Here is an 11983-nt window from a genome sequence, read left to right as displayed (position 1 = left end):
TTTGAATAATAAATATATGCATAAACAAAGCTTTTTTCATGAATTATCATATAATAATATCTGAATAAAATCTTGTCAAAGGCTGGAAATGCGGTTTTTATAAATTCAAAAATGAAGGCTTAAAAACGTATTTTGAATTATTTCATGAGGTAAAGGATGGTGGTAAATCAGAGGAAAGTTTGAGATTGCTTCACTCATCCAAAAAAGTGTTGGCATTTAAAAAACGCCGTATAGAGTAGTTGAACTTTGACAGCTCACGAGAAAGCCACGTAGTATGAACCCCTTTTGAAATTTCTAGTTTTCAGCTACTTATATAAAAAATTGTTAAAATTATGTCCATAACATGATGAAGTGAAGATTGTGAAAATTACATAAAAATGAAACAAAACACATTCTTCAATAATGCATTCACTACAAAAATTATGGAAATTTTTAAGTGACAATTAGCAAAACTTTAATTAAGTACTTCAAGTTCATCGAAAATGTCAAGTAGGTGATGAGAAGATAAAAAACCGTATGCGTTGACTCAAGAATAACTGGCAATAATACTGCTGTGGTCCATACTGTTGATGAAAATCCAGGTTTGTCAATATCTCCTCGATCTTGGGCATCAGGGTTTTTCTTTTGACCGTAAAAGTCATGAACAAAAATAGATTGAAACACGAATTAAAAAAAAAAAATTGTACAAAAAAGCCTTCTACGCTATGAGTGAGTTTGGATCAGCCATTCTTAGTAGTTTCATAATTTGTCATGTGTGTAATATTTGTCTTATACTCGAATATTGACTATCAATGTTTTAAGATTTAGCCTGTTTGGAACTATAATTTATTTTAAATTTTGACTCCATTTATATTGACATTTAGTTATTATCGATTTGATGATACTTACTTAACTTACTTTATTGATGTATTGACGTCCCATGTTGAAGGGTTAAAATTATTCACTTGTATTTATTGTGAAAAAATAAATACATTTTTTCGAATATAAAAATATCGGATCCAATAGCACAAGACACCCCATAACAAGCATGTCCATTCTCCTTTCTCATCACAATGCACATCATCAAAATGTCATGGACCATTATTCCAAGTTAAATAGTTGAAAGTACGTTAAGCTATTAATCAGCCTGCGTCCATACAAAAAGGAACGCCCGACGCGAGCCCAAAAGGGTTGTCAGTGTTTCGCACCCCTATAGGATTTTCTACGGCGGTGCAACCGGAAAGAACGCACTCATTGAAACTTGCAACACCGCTAATCCAGGAGAAACAACATGTAAATATTATAGTTGGTGCATGATGACGAACTGAGAGCCTTAATTTACATGTGAAGGGAGCTTAATAGCAATCTCATTTTAAAATGATGGTAGATACTTATGGCTGATTGTCGCATGTACGGTCGGATTTTTAGATGGAACTTTGCAAAGGAAGGCATGATTAATCGATAATCCAACCTTTAAAAGAATGTCCATTTTCACTCAAAGTAAGGAATAAATTCATATTCTACGATTCAATTTTAGCTTTGTACAGCTAGCGATCTTATGGTGTATGGTAGTATTTATTTTTATTTATTGTCTAATCTTCCGTTATTCTGAAAATATAATGAACTTGTCTATTTCAAATGAACCACTCTGTATATTTGTTGTTCATGAGAGAACCTTCAATAATTTGTATTCTAAAAAAACGAGTAAAAAAATCATGTAGTGAAGCAGAGAAGTCGCTAGCCAAACTGCCGCCCTAGGCAGAGACCCAATTTGCCGTATAACAGTAGTCAACTCTGCAGAAAAAACAATTAATATTGGACTCGATATTGGGTCACCGGAAGATGAAAAAATTTGAAACATCTTTTTGAAAAATTTTATAATAACATTAACAAAAAAACAACACTTTCAAACAAAATTAAATTCATTTTAAGATTGATATGAAAAACTAAACTTTTGTCCTTTCCTTTACATAATACTCACATTATCTGTACTCATTCATCACTACATAGTTGAATATATATTTTCTGTACTCTCATATTTTTGAGTGGTACAGAGATTTTTTCTATTTCGTTAACTTTTTCAAAATAACTTTAGCGATTTTTCCGAAAGGAACAAATCCTGCAAATACTCCCTGAATATCATAGTTCAATAACAATAATTTATTTGATCCTTTCAGACATTTTTTACAATATATAGGACAAGTCTTATCAGTGGACAAATACTAAAATTCCTTTTACACCATTATTCACGAAATGATTTGTGGAACAATTTGGTATATCTATACATATCTGTTTTTTAATTCTTGCGACCTTGTCTCACAAGATCTACATTTGAATAAAATGAATTCATTCGGCTTGAGGGGTCAAATCCATCAATTGATAAGATCATATTTGTTGAATCGTATGGAGCTAGTTGAAGTAGGTTTGTGTGCGTTCATCTTCTCTCGAAATTAAGTGTGGTGTACCACAAGGATCAATATAGGGTCCATTGCTTTTTCTAGTATTGGTTAATGACATTCCTGATGCCATTGCTAATCCATCGGATATAGTAATATTTGCGGATGACAACACACTTCTGTTCTGGTAAATCAGATAATAATACTTTGACTGTAGCACTCGATAATTAATATGTCGTGAATTTTTGTTTGATTCACTAATAATAAACTATTTATGAATAGTGATAAGACTGTCTATTATGTACTATCGAGTATCGACCATTGCAATAATAGCCTTTTATTGAGAATTAATTCAAAATGTATACAGGGTGTCCCGTAAAGACTACGTCAAACCGAGGGAAAATGTAGATCAAAGGATAACCAACCTGCTATGACAAAATTTCCATTATGAAAGTCTTACCGTTTTCGAGATATTTTTTTTTTTGAAAATAATGAATTTTTGCCCCTTTCATTAGTTTTGGATCTGCATGATGTTTTCCAAAATTTGTCGGCAAAATTGAATTTCGTTGAGGTGAATATTTATGCGAGTAATATTTTCGCACGTAAGCAATTGTACTAAGTAATGCAACATCGAAGATTTCTTAACAGAATTGACAAACTTGATTTTATCAGAAAAGTACCCATTTGGATAAAAACAGCCATATCTTTTTTCTTTGAATAACAAATGACTTGTGTGATACCTCTTTGAAATCACTATAAAATAGACAATTTATTGGTGTAATGTGCAGCAGTAGCTCGGTACATTTTTTCAACTACGATGGGCTAAACTTCATGAACAAAATAATCCACTACCAAAATTTCCAATAAAAATATTTCTCATAGCCCCCCTTTAAAATTTTCGGAGGATGTTTTTAATGTAAACGTTGAAATCCTTCTTCAGCAATATTTTACTGAAAAAATTAACCGGAAGATGTGAAATTGTACCAACTGTAAGGGCAAAACTATTGAAAGGGGCAAAAAATCATTATTTTCAAAAAAAAAATATATCTCGAAAACGGTGACTTTTATAATGGGAATTTTGTCATAGCAGGTGGATTATCCTTTGATCTACATTCTCCCTCGGTTTGACGTGGTCTTTACGGGACACCCTGTATGTATTCCAAATATTGAAATACGAATATGTTAAAGCTAACATTCACACATTTTCATCATTAAATGACAACCATACGTACTATACTCGGAGTATGCATGATTTACCAATACGAACACACAAATTGACTGATTATGAGAAATCACCCAGGTACAAGGGTATTAAACTGTATAATGCATTATCTGATGAAATCAAAAAGGTAAAGAATACTCGTTTGTTTAATATATCAGTAGAAGAATATCTGCTGAAGAAGAGCTCTTATACTCTCAAAGAGTATTTTGGGGATTCTTTTCAATTTATTTCCTTATTTGCTGTTTTTTTGTAATTTTTTTTTGACAGGTTCTATGCCGAATGTTTTTCAATGTAAATATGTATGATTCATGTGATTTATGCAAATAAATTGTATTGTATTATTTTTATTTTACGTAACTTTCAACGATAGGTATTACTCAATGCCGAAAAAATTGATTGAAAAATAACAAATTATAGAGCTAACTTTCATTAACATAATTTGAGGTCCACAAATCCAAAGGTAAATTGAAAAAATAAGTATATGATGTCACTCAGGCTACATATACATACATTGAAGGATTAAAATTAAAATAGAATATTCAGTATCGATAACGGTAGGACATTTGACCGATCGAAGACAATAGTAAGGTAAGCAATATTTGTCGCGCAAAAGTGTTTCATTCAAGATGTTTTCCTACAAAAAATGTTACTTCAAAAAAAGCCATTTTCCAACTTCGACACCCTATATCCCGAATACTAATCATATGATCTACTTGTTCAGGAGGTCATATTTTATAAAATACGAAAAATTTACTGGTGACAATTTTTTCATTAGGCTGCTACCTGGTCCTTTTACAGTGTGGTTTATTATTCCGACTTCTAGCCCGTGACTAAAACAGATACCTATAAGAATATCAATTTAGAAAATGTTTAGATGGATATACAGCGGCAATATTCAAACACTTGGTCATTGCTTCCGATTAAAATTTCAGTATACAAATAGCTTCTGTATTTTCCTTAGAACATTAATACTCTATTTATATACTAAGGTATTTTCCGAAAAAAAAAATTAGATGGCGTACGAAGAGCTAGTGGATTACATTGACTCAATTAACCACAGTGGCAACAAGCGTGGTCTCGTTTTTGATTGGCATTTACCTGATTTTTGGGATTTATTGAAAATATAAGGCCCATTTTATTTAGTAACTGTAGTATTCTTCAGTTAAATGAATTCGTTCTATGTACAATAAAATATTATCAGGCCCATGGCCCAATAATTTTGATTTTGACGTGTGTCAGTTCAGTTCAGTGAATTGTATTCATACGTTTTATGGTTTTATGTCCCAATTCGCCATTTTTAGGCTCAATTTGAACGAATTGTCGCCACTATGTTCAATTAAGTCACTATGGAGTGGATTTGTCATACGACTCCATATTTTCCAAAACTGTAAAAATGTCAGGGTTTTTACATTTTTTCCCGGGAACGATTCCCTTCGAGATCAGTATTTTATTGATGAATAAACTCAATTTGAGCATGAAAATGTTTTCAGTTTTCTCAGTCAATTTTACAATTGTTTTCTTAGATGGACAGTAAGACTACACTTTTTTAATTGTTCATAACAAGAATGTCTATTCTATTAACGTTTGTGCGTGCAATGGCCCAAATACACCATTTGTAGTTGTTCAGTCCTAATAAACAGGAATTAGGTAAATTGTTGAATGAAGCAATAAATAAACGACAAATTGTTTATTAAAATTAATAAGGTAAAACAGAACATGAATACATAATCATTTATTTGCGTTCAATTATATACAATATGTAGGTATTCAATATTTTATACTCCAAAAACAAACGGAGTGGAATTTTGTGATGGTATTATATATATATATAAGATTGTGAGAATTCTGCATGGAGGATCAAAGAGTATCAACAAATCTCATTGATACTCTTCAATTCACCCGATGATTTGGTGAATTGGTTGAACTGTGTGACAATGTAACGTTATTAGCTCAAAAACATAGGGATGAATGCTATAATAATTACAATGTGAATGTCACAGCTTCATCTTTTATCTTTAATTATTACTGAATTCAGGTGGTAGTCAAGTATAAACAGCTTTGGATAATATGAATTATTGACGTCAATACTTGAGTACTATGCCATTGTTTAAAGGAATCGTTCGACAATGACGATCTTACATTTCAAAAATTTGTGCAATTTAGCATGGAATTTTGATCAACGAAATGACCCACATCTTAAAAATAACTTGAAAACGAGACTTCACATCACAGGTTCAATAGAAGAATTAGGATTATGAAAGCAGTAATGTAAAAATATATACAATTCAAACAGACTTGTTATAAAAGGGGGGGAAGAATTATAGTTGAGAAGGTAATAGTTAAGAAATGAAAAAGTTCGTTGACCAATATTTCAAAATTTTCATCCACAACTATATTTCATGTTCGAAAATATCAATTTAGAAATCTCTACTGCATTCTTCAGATGAAAGGAGTAGAGAATGTTTTAATATTATAAGGCATTGCTGGCATTATTCCTTTAACCTATGACACATCTGGCATCTTACCTAGAAGGTCTAATTATTATGTAAGTATGTATTAGCAACAACTTATTTAAATTATTATAAGAATTAACGAGATTCCAAATTCCCTGAATTACATTTGTTTATATATATTTATGAAGTTCGTTTTGTACTTGTTCATCCTGAGTTAATACACCTAGATAAGCATAAACAATCGAATCCTTTCCAGAATACATTCTTTGTACTTCATAGAGAAGGGCAGTGAGCTACACCAACTTCTGAGGTAGATTAGTATATAATTTGTACTGTTACACGAAAATTATAATACGAAACAGTAACAGACAAACAATATGAAGTGTAGATCTTATTCGAGACGTATTATTTAATGCTTTTATATACATATAATTTATTCTTTCAACTGCATTTTTTTCGTTAAATCGAACATCAAAGACATTTTGAGGTTAGGTACGTGAATACTCAGAAATTTCAAAACTGATCATTTCTCTCCTTGGTTCTACTATCTCATTTAGTTGGTAGAATTCATTTTTCTGTAGAGCCTAAGTTATTAGACTTTATCATTCATATCATTGTGAACTTTTTATGACTTGATGATGATGACTATGATTACATTATGAGTTGCCATTAAAGAAGATTGAATGAATCACGGATCAGTTTCGAAATTTCTAAAGGCATGAGAACTCCGATAAAAAATACCAACAAAAAATAAACATGCATTTCGTCGACGAATATTCAAATATTTCATCCACTGTACGAATAATAGACATTTAATTCATGCAATAACATTGCATTGCCACGTCACTCTAGCTGAATTTAAAAATATCGAGACAACTGGGCATAAACAGCTAACTGGGATCATATCTCAAATTCAATCGGAAAATTTCGATTCTAATTCGGGCAACATCCCTCAAAATACATTTTGTGACCTTGAATCTTCATCTATGATAAAGAATTTGAGATTTGATCGTGTTCAGCGCATTTCTGACATGAATTGACAAAAGGCATAGCTAGATGCAGTGCAAAGGACATGTAAGAGGTACATGTAGAGATCACCAACATTTAGAAAATAAGAACACCCAGTAAATCCGATCAGCCTCCATTCATTTGAATTTCATTCACTTCACGTCCAGCATAACACTTAATTCAGAATTCATCCCAACGTAACCATATTGCAATTTTTCGGAAATATGCGCCTAAATAATAACAAAAACTTCGGAACTATAAAGAACTATTCAACTCTTAATTCATTTAGTTTTAAAACTAGCTTAATTAAAAACTTAACATGAATATATCAAACCTATCGAACCCTGATGCGTAAGCACATTATTTATAATATTAAAATACCCGTGATAATAAAATACAGTATGTTCATTGATATAATGTCCCACCAAAGAATCCTCATAAATTTCAAATCAAAAAAGGCTGAAAAACTAAAAGCACTTTTACCCAAACAAAAATAAATCATTGATGGGTGTCAGAAAAAACTTTTCGATGCACCAAATGCCAAAAAATATAGGAATATTCAAGTTATAATTAAAAGTAAAACTTCAGTATGGGAAATTACTTCAATGATTCCATGAAATTAACTTGAGTCATTCACAAGAATGGTCTAAGCATATTCATTCAATTTCAACATATGAAATATTGGACAATACCTTCAATAAATATAATTACAATTTGTTTCCAATATTTCTTACGTGGAAATCTTGACGCAATCACACGGTGAACAAACACAACAATTACTAATATAACACAATTAAATCCGACAAGGAAATAAAATAAACAAATTCAAAGAAAAAAGAACCTTTCCCTTGTAAAGGTAGGAAAGATAAAAATGAGGTAGATACATTTGAAATTGTATATTTCAAGGATCGTCGGTCGATATCTATATTGTTGAAATATATGGAAATCTATTGGAGGTAGAATATGTCACAATTATATTGTGTTTTGTACTTTATTTACAAAGACCTGTATTGAGAACTAAATCTAGCATTTCGATATAGTAAATAATAACTATAATGTTGAGTTGTCATGTTACTGAGGTAGAGAATATTTGTATGATGAAATGAATACTATTATTATTAAAATATAATATGAACAAAGATCCGTAGGGAATCGTAAGAAATACTGTAATATTGAGGTAGATAGATTTGACTAGGAGCGTCTATTTATGGAACTATTTTATAAATGGTGGGCCATCAGTTGTTTAGGAAAACTTTGGTTGAATAACATATCATATAAACTTCATTTCGGACTATTTTTAAGAGGAGATGAAATTTCTGAATCTAAGGTGAATATCTTGAAATTTTGATTTGAAAAAGATAATAATAATATAATGATGGCCCCTTAGAAAATATTCAACCAATGGGATAACCTGAATGGAATCTTATGAATTATTTTTTGGGAAATTTAAAATGGAGGAAATATGTCTTCAGGCCATGGTCAGAAGTAACACCAACCAAGGTCATTCTGAAAATACGTTCAGGGTTCTTTAAAAAAATACGGGGCGAAATTCCTTAAAATAACCAACCCCTCTTAATCTATGAACTGTATTTGAGCAAGAAGCTTCAAACGCAGATATAGGTAAATATTTTAGAGTTGCATGGACAACTTAAACGATAAAATTTATGTTCAGTAAGTGATAAAAATCTAAGAGTAACTTATGTGAATATGATCCACCTGAGCTGTTTTGTATTTGTTTTGCCTGAGTATGAATTAATTATACCTGAGCAATGAACTAAATCCTAAGGAAGTTAAACATGTTGCACATTAAATGACTAGCTGAATATACATGTGATAAACGAATGAGGCAGCTTTTCCTGAAACTATGAGGTAGTTGATGGAATTTTCAATCACATTTACCAGAAATGAACTATTTTCTTCACTTCTGGCAATTTCACTCGAAAACGAATCTTAATAAAAGTATTTAGAAAAATATATAAGTACAACGAAATATAGTCTATTGTAGATAACAAAATAAACAAGTTACCTTTTTTCTGCTGTTCACAGTTACCTACGAGGTAGTTAATGGCAGTTTATATTGTATTACTAAGATTACCTGAGTCGTTTAAAGACCACCTCTCAATAGACAAAACTGACGGTTGTGATCAACTGATCGTATCAATACTATTTTATACTCTGATATAAAAAAACTGTATATTCACACTGAAAGATTTACTCAACTGAAAGTCCAATAAGAAAACTATTTGAACTTTTTCATATTATCAGTAATGTCATTGAAAGGTAGAAATATACTTATTGACTAATCGTGCTGATATTCTGTGAGACTTGAGGAAGATAAATTAGTAAAAGTGACCAGCAGAGTGGAACTTCAAACAACCTGAGAATGAATAGAACATCATCTAATGACGCTAAAAACATAACAAGACCAGCTCGTAATGTTGAATCCTTTCAAGTCCAATTTGTAACCGTACATTCTAACTAAAGTATAAAAATGACACATATCATATTTTAAAGTTATAACAACACAGATAAGAGTTATAAATCCGAGTTTGACGGTAAAAGAGAATATATAATATATATTATATGTACATCAGGTCTCTGATTATACCGCCTAGCTCATAAACTGATGCAACATCAGGTAACTTATTATGGGACGTGGTTGTGTACCTGAGGCTGCTGTTGCGGCTGCGGGTGGTTTTGGTTTTGGAAGCTCAATTCGGTTTTATGCTCCCGAGCTATGTGTCTTCTTACCGTATTGTTTCTGGTGAATGTACGTGAACAGAATGGACAAGGTACTCGGATTCCCTGATGCCTCTGCCTGATGTGGGCTCTCAAATTCGTCTCGTAACCATATAATCTTTCACAAAAAGGACACTTCAATTTTCTTCCTGAAACACAATGTTGTCGTGAACATCAACACGCAATTTGGTGAAAGCTCTAAATTTCACTCTATAAGAGCGCAGCGCATCCACCAATTTCTAACAAAAATGTTGACTGAATTGTTTCATGCTTACCATCCGGTGTATTGACGGATCCTGCCTTGTTAACTTTCGCAGCAACTGTATTCCAGAGAGATGTGGGTATCAAATCGTTGTTATCGAGTTCATGAGAGTAATTCGCCATATTGCCCAATGAACCATTAGCGTTATTGGATGAAACAGTGTTGTTGGCACTTTTTCCATTGCCATTGCCATTACCATTGCCATTACCATTACCACCAGTACTACTCGCAGGCTCTTCTCTTTCTTGCTTAATCGAAGGTTCCATCCGCATTCTTAAATCTAAAAGAAGAATACTATAGACTATATTCAAAGACAGCCGCTTTATTAGAGACGTGCTGCACAGAAGAAGAAAGTAGCGAAGAAGGCTCCAGTCAAAAAAGCCGCTTCTAAGAAATATTGTATTCATGATGAGCCATTGATTTGAATCAATTTTGTTTCACAAAATGAATACCTGACACTTAATTAATAACTGGCATTACAAGGTAGAGGTTATTCACTGATTCCAACGTAATATGTTGATGAATATGGAAAATCAGAAAGAAAAACTTACCTTCTGGACAACCAGGATCTTGACATATGTTGGCACTATCGCTTTCTGGGCATATTAATGCAGTGGCTGGGTCAGGATCGAATCGATTCTCTGGAGGAGCATCTGCTTCCTGGTTTGGCTGGCTTGGAAAGGGACAAGAAGAAGTTGGCGAAGGCCTGTATGCCAAAGACAATGGCCCCGGCGATCCAGGTCTTCCAGACTTGCTTCCGTCTCTTAAAACAGACGCTCTATCTTGCAAGGCTTGTTCGATTGGTGGACTTCTTGTGGGTCTTTTGATGTTCAAGTTGTCGAAGGCTGAACCACTCGATGGTATTCTCTGGTCGTATTGCCTGTAATGGTGGGGGGGCTGCATGTAAGGTGACATTGTTGGTGAATAGCTAGGGGACGGACTTGACTGAGGTTGTTGCTGCTGTTGTTGTTGTTGTTGCTGTTGTGGGTGACTGTTCGAACTTTCTATTTCTTCTTTAAGTAGGCTTAGACGTTTTCGGGGTATTGAGGTATCTAGAGTTGTGTCCATGGTCGGATGACCTTGGGCTACTGCTAGTTTTTCGTGTTCAATACTGAGGCCCTTTACCTGCAACCAAAAATTATGTCCATTCTCAGGAGGATAATACATTTTGATATGAATTTAAGTATCAATAATTAATATTTAATTCAAATACATAAGTACTAGTACTTATTCGAAGCTGGACAGATGATTGTTAGATAATATAAAATTTAATTAATGATAATAAGTTCATTCATTTAGCTTTATTGCTACTTGAAAATACAAACATTGAAATACAAAGCATAATTAAATGCATAACAGTTTGTTATTTAAAATATATATTTTCATAAACATTAATTATAACAATAGCTGATCATTTATTGAAAATATACATTTTTAATTATATTGATTGAATTCTATTAATTTAAATCTCGATTGAATATGAGATTTCGAATAATTTGTGTGCAAGTATTTGGAGTAGCACCCGTCATCGTAGAAATAAATGCTAGTGATTTTTTTTTCAGCAAGAAAATAACCGTAATTCTCAACTGATACAATCGATTTAAAAAAAATAATGGATCTAATATCGTCCATTCAATTCCGTCCAGTTTTTCACTGGACAGATTTGAGGTAGTTCCCATTTCTTCAATTTCATATAATTTTTGGGTGCTGCATCTGAGGTTTGCTACCAAAATTTCATGACAATGAAAAAAATTCAACAAAAAAGTAAAAATATCATATAACTCGGAAAATATCAATTTTTTATGAATGACCTTCCTATATAAAAAGAAAGTATATGAAATTTCCTACAAATATTTACCATTAAGTTTTTTGTCCGATAAATCGTGCTGGCTCAAAGAATAGTTGAAAATACGTGTATTTTACT

The 11983-nt window shown here is 32.2% G+C and overlaps 1 protein-coding gene across 3 annotated transcripts in view; it reads right to left on the bottom strand.

Moving 5' to 3' along the window:
- Nucleotides 1-5269: 5269 nt before the first annotated feature.
- LOC123679206 (zinc finger protein chinmo) overlaps nucleotides 5270-11983 on the bottom strand; it is a 126079-nt gene continuing 119365 nt past the window's right edge. For all 3 annotated transcript variants that reach the window (XM_045616648.1, XM_045616646.1, XM_045616647.1), the window contains exons 4-6: nucleotides 10611-11184; nucleotides 10073-10339; nucleotides 5270-9946 (exon numbers count right to left, since the gene is read on the bottom strand). In XM_045616648.1, the coding sequence (XP_045472604.1) occupies nucleotides 9705-9946; nucleotides 10073-10339; nucleotides 10611-11184 (1083 nt within the window). In that variant the 3' untranslated portion in view covers nucleotides 5270-9704. The remainder of the gene's footprint in view (nucleotides 9947-10072; nucleotides 10340-10610; nucleotides 11185-11983) is intronic.

Source organism: Harmonia axyridis, chromosome 4 (genome assembly GCF_914767665.1).
Source record: "Harmonia axyridis chromosome 4, icHarAxyr1.1, whole genome shotgun sequence".
Classification (NCBI taxonomy): domain Eukaryota; kingdom Metazoa; phylum Arthropoda; class Insecta; order Coleoptera; family Coccinellidae; genus Harmonia; species Harmonia axyridis.
Note: the sequence above shows the minus strand (reverse complement) of the source record. Positions and strands in the feature narration are given on the sequence as shown.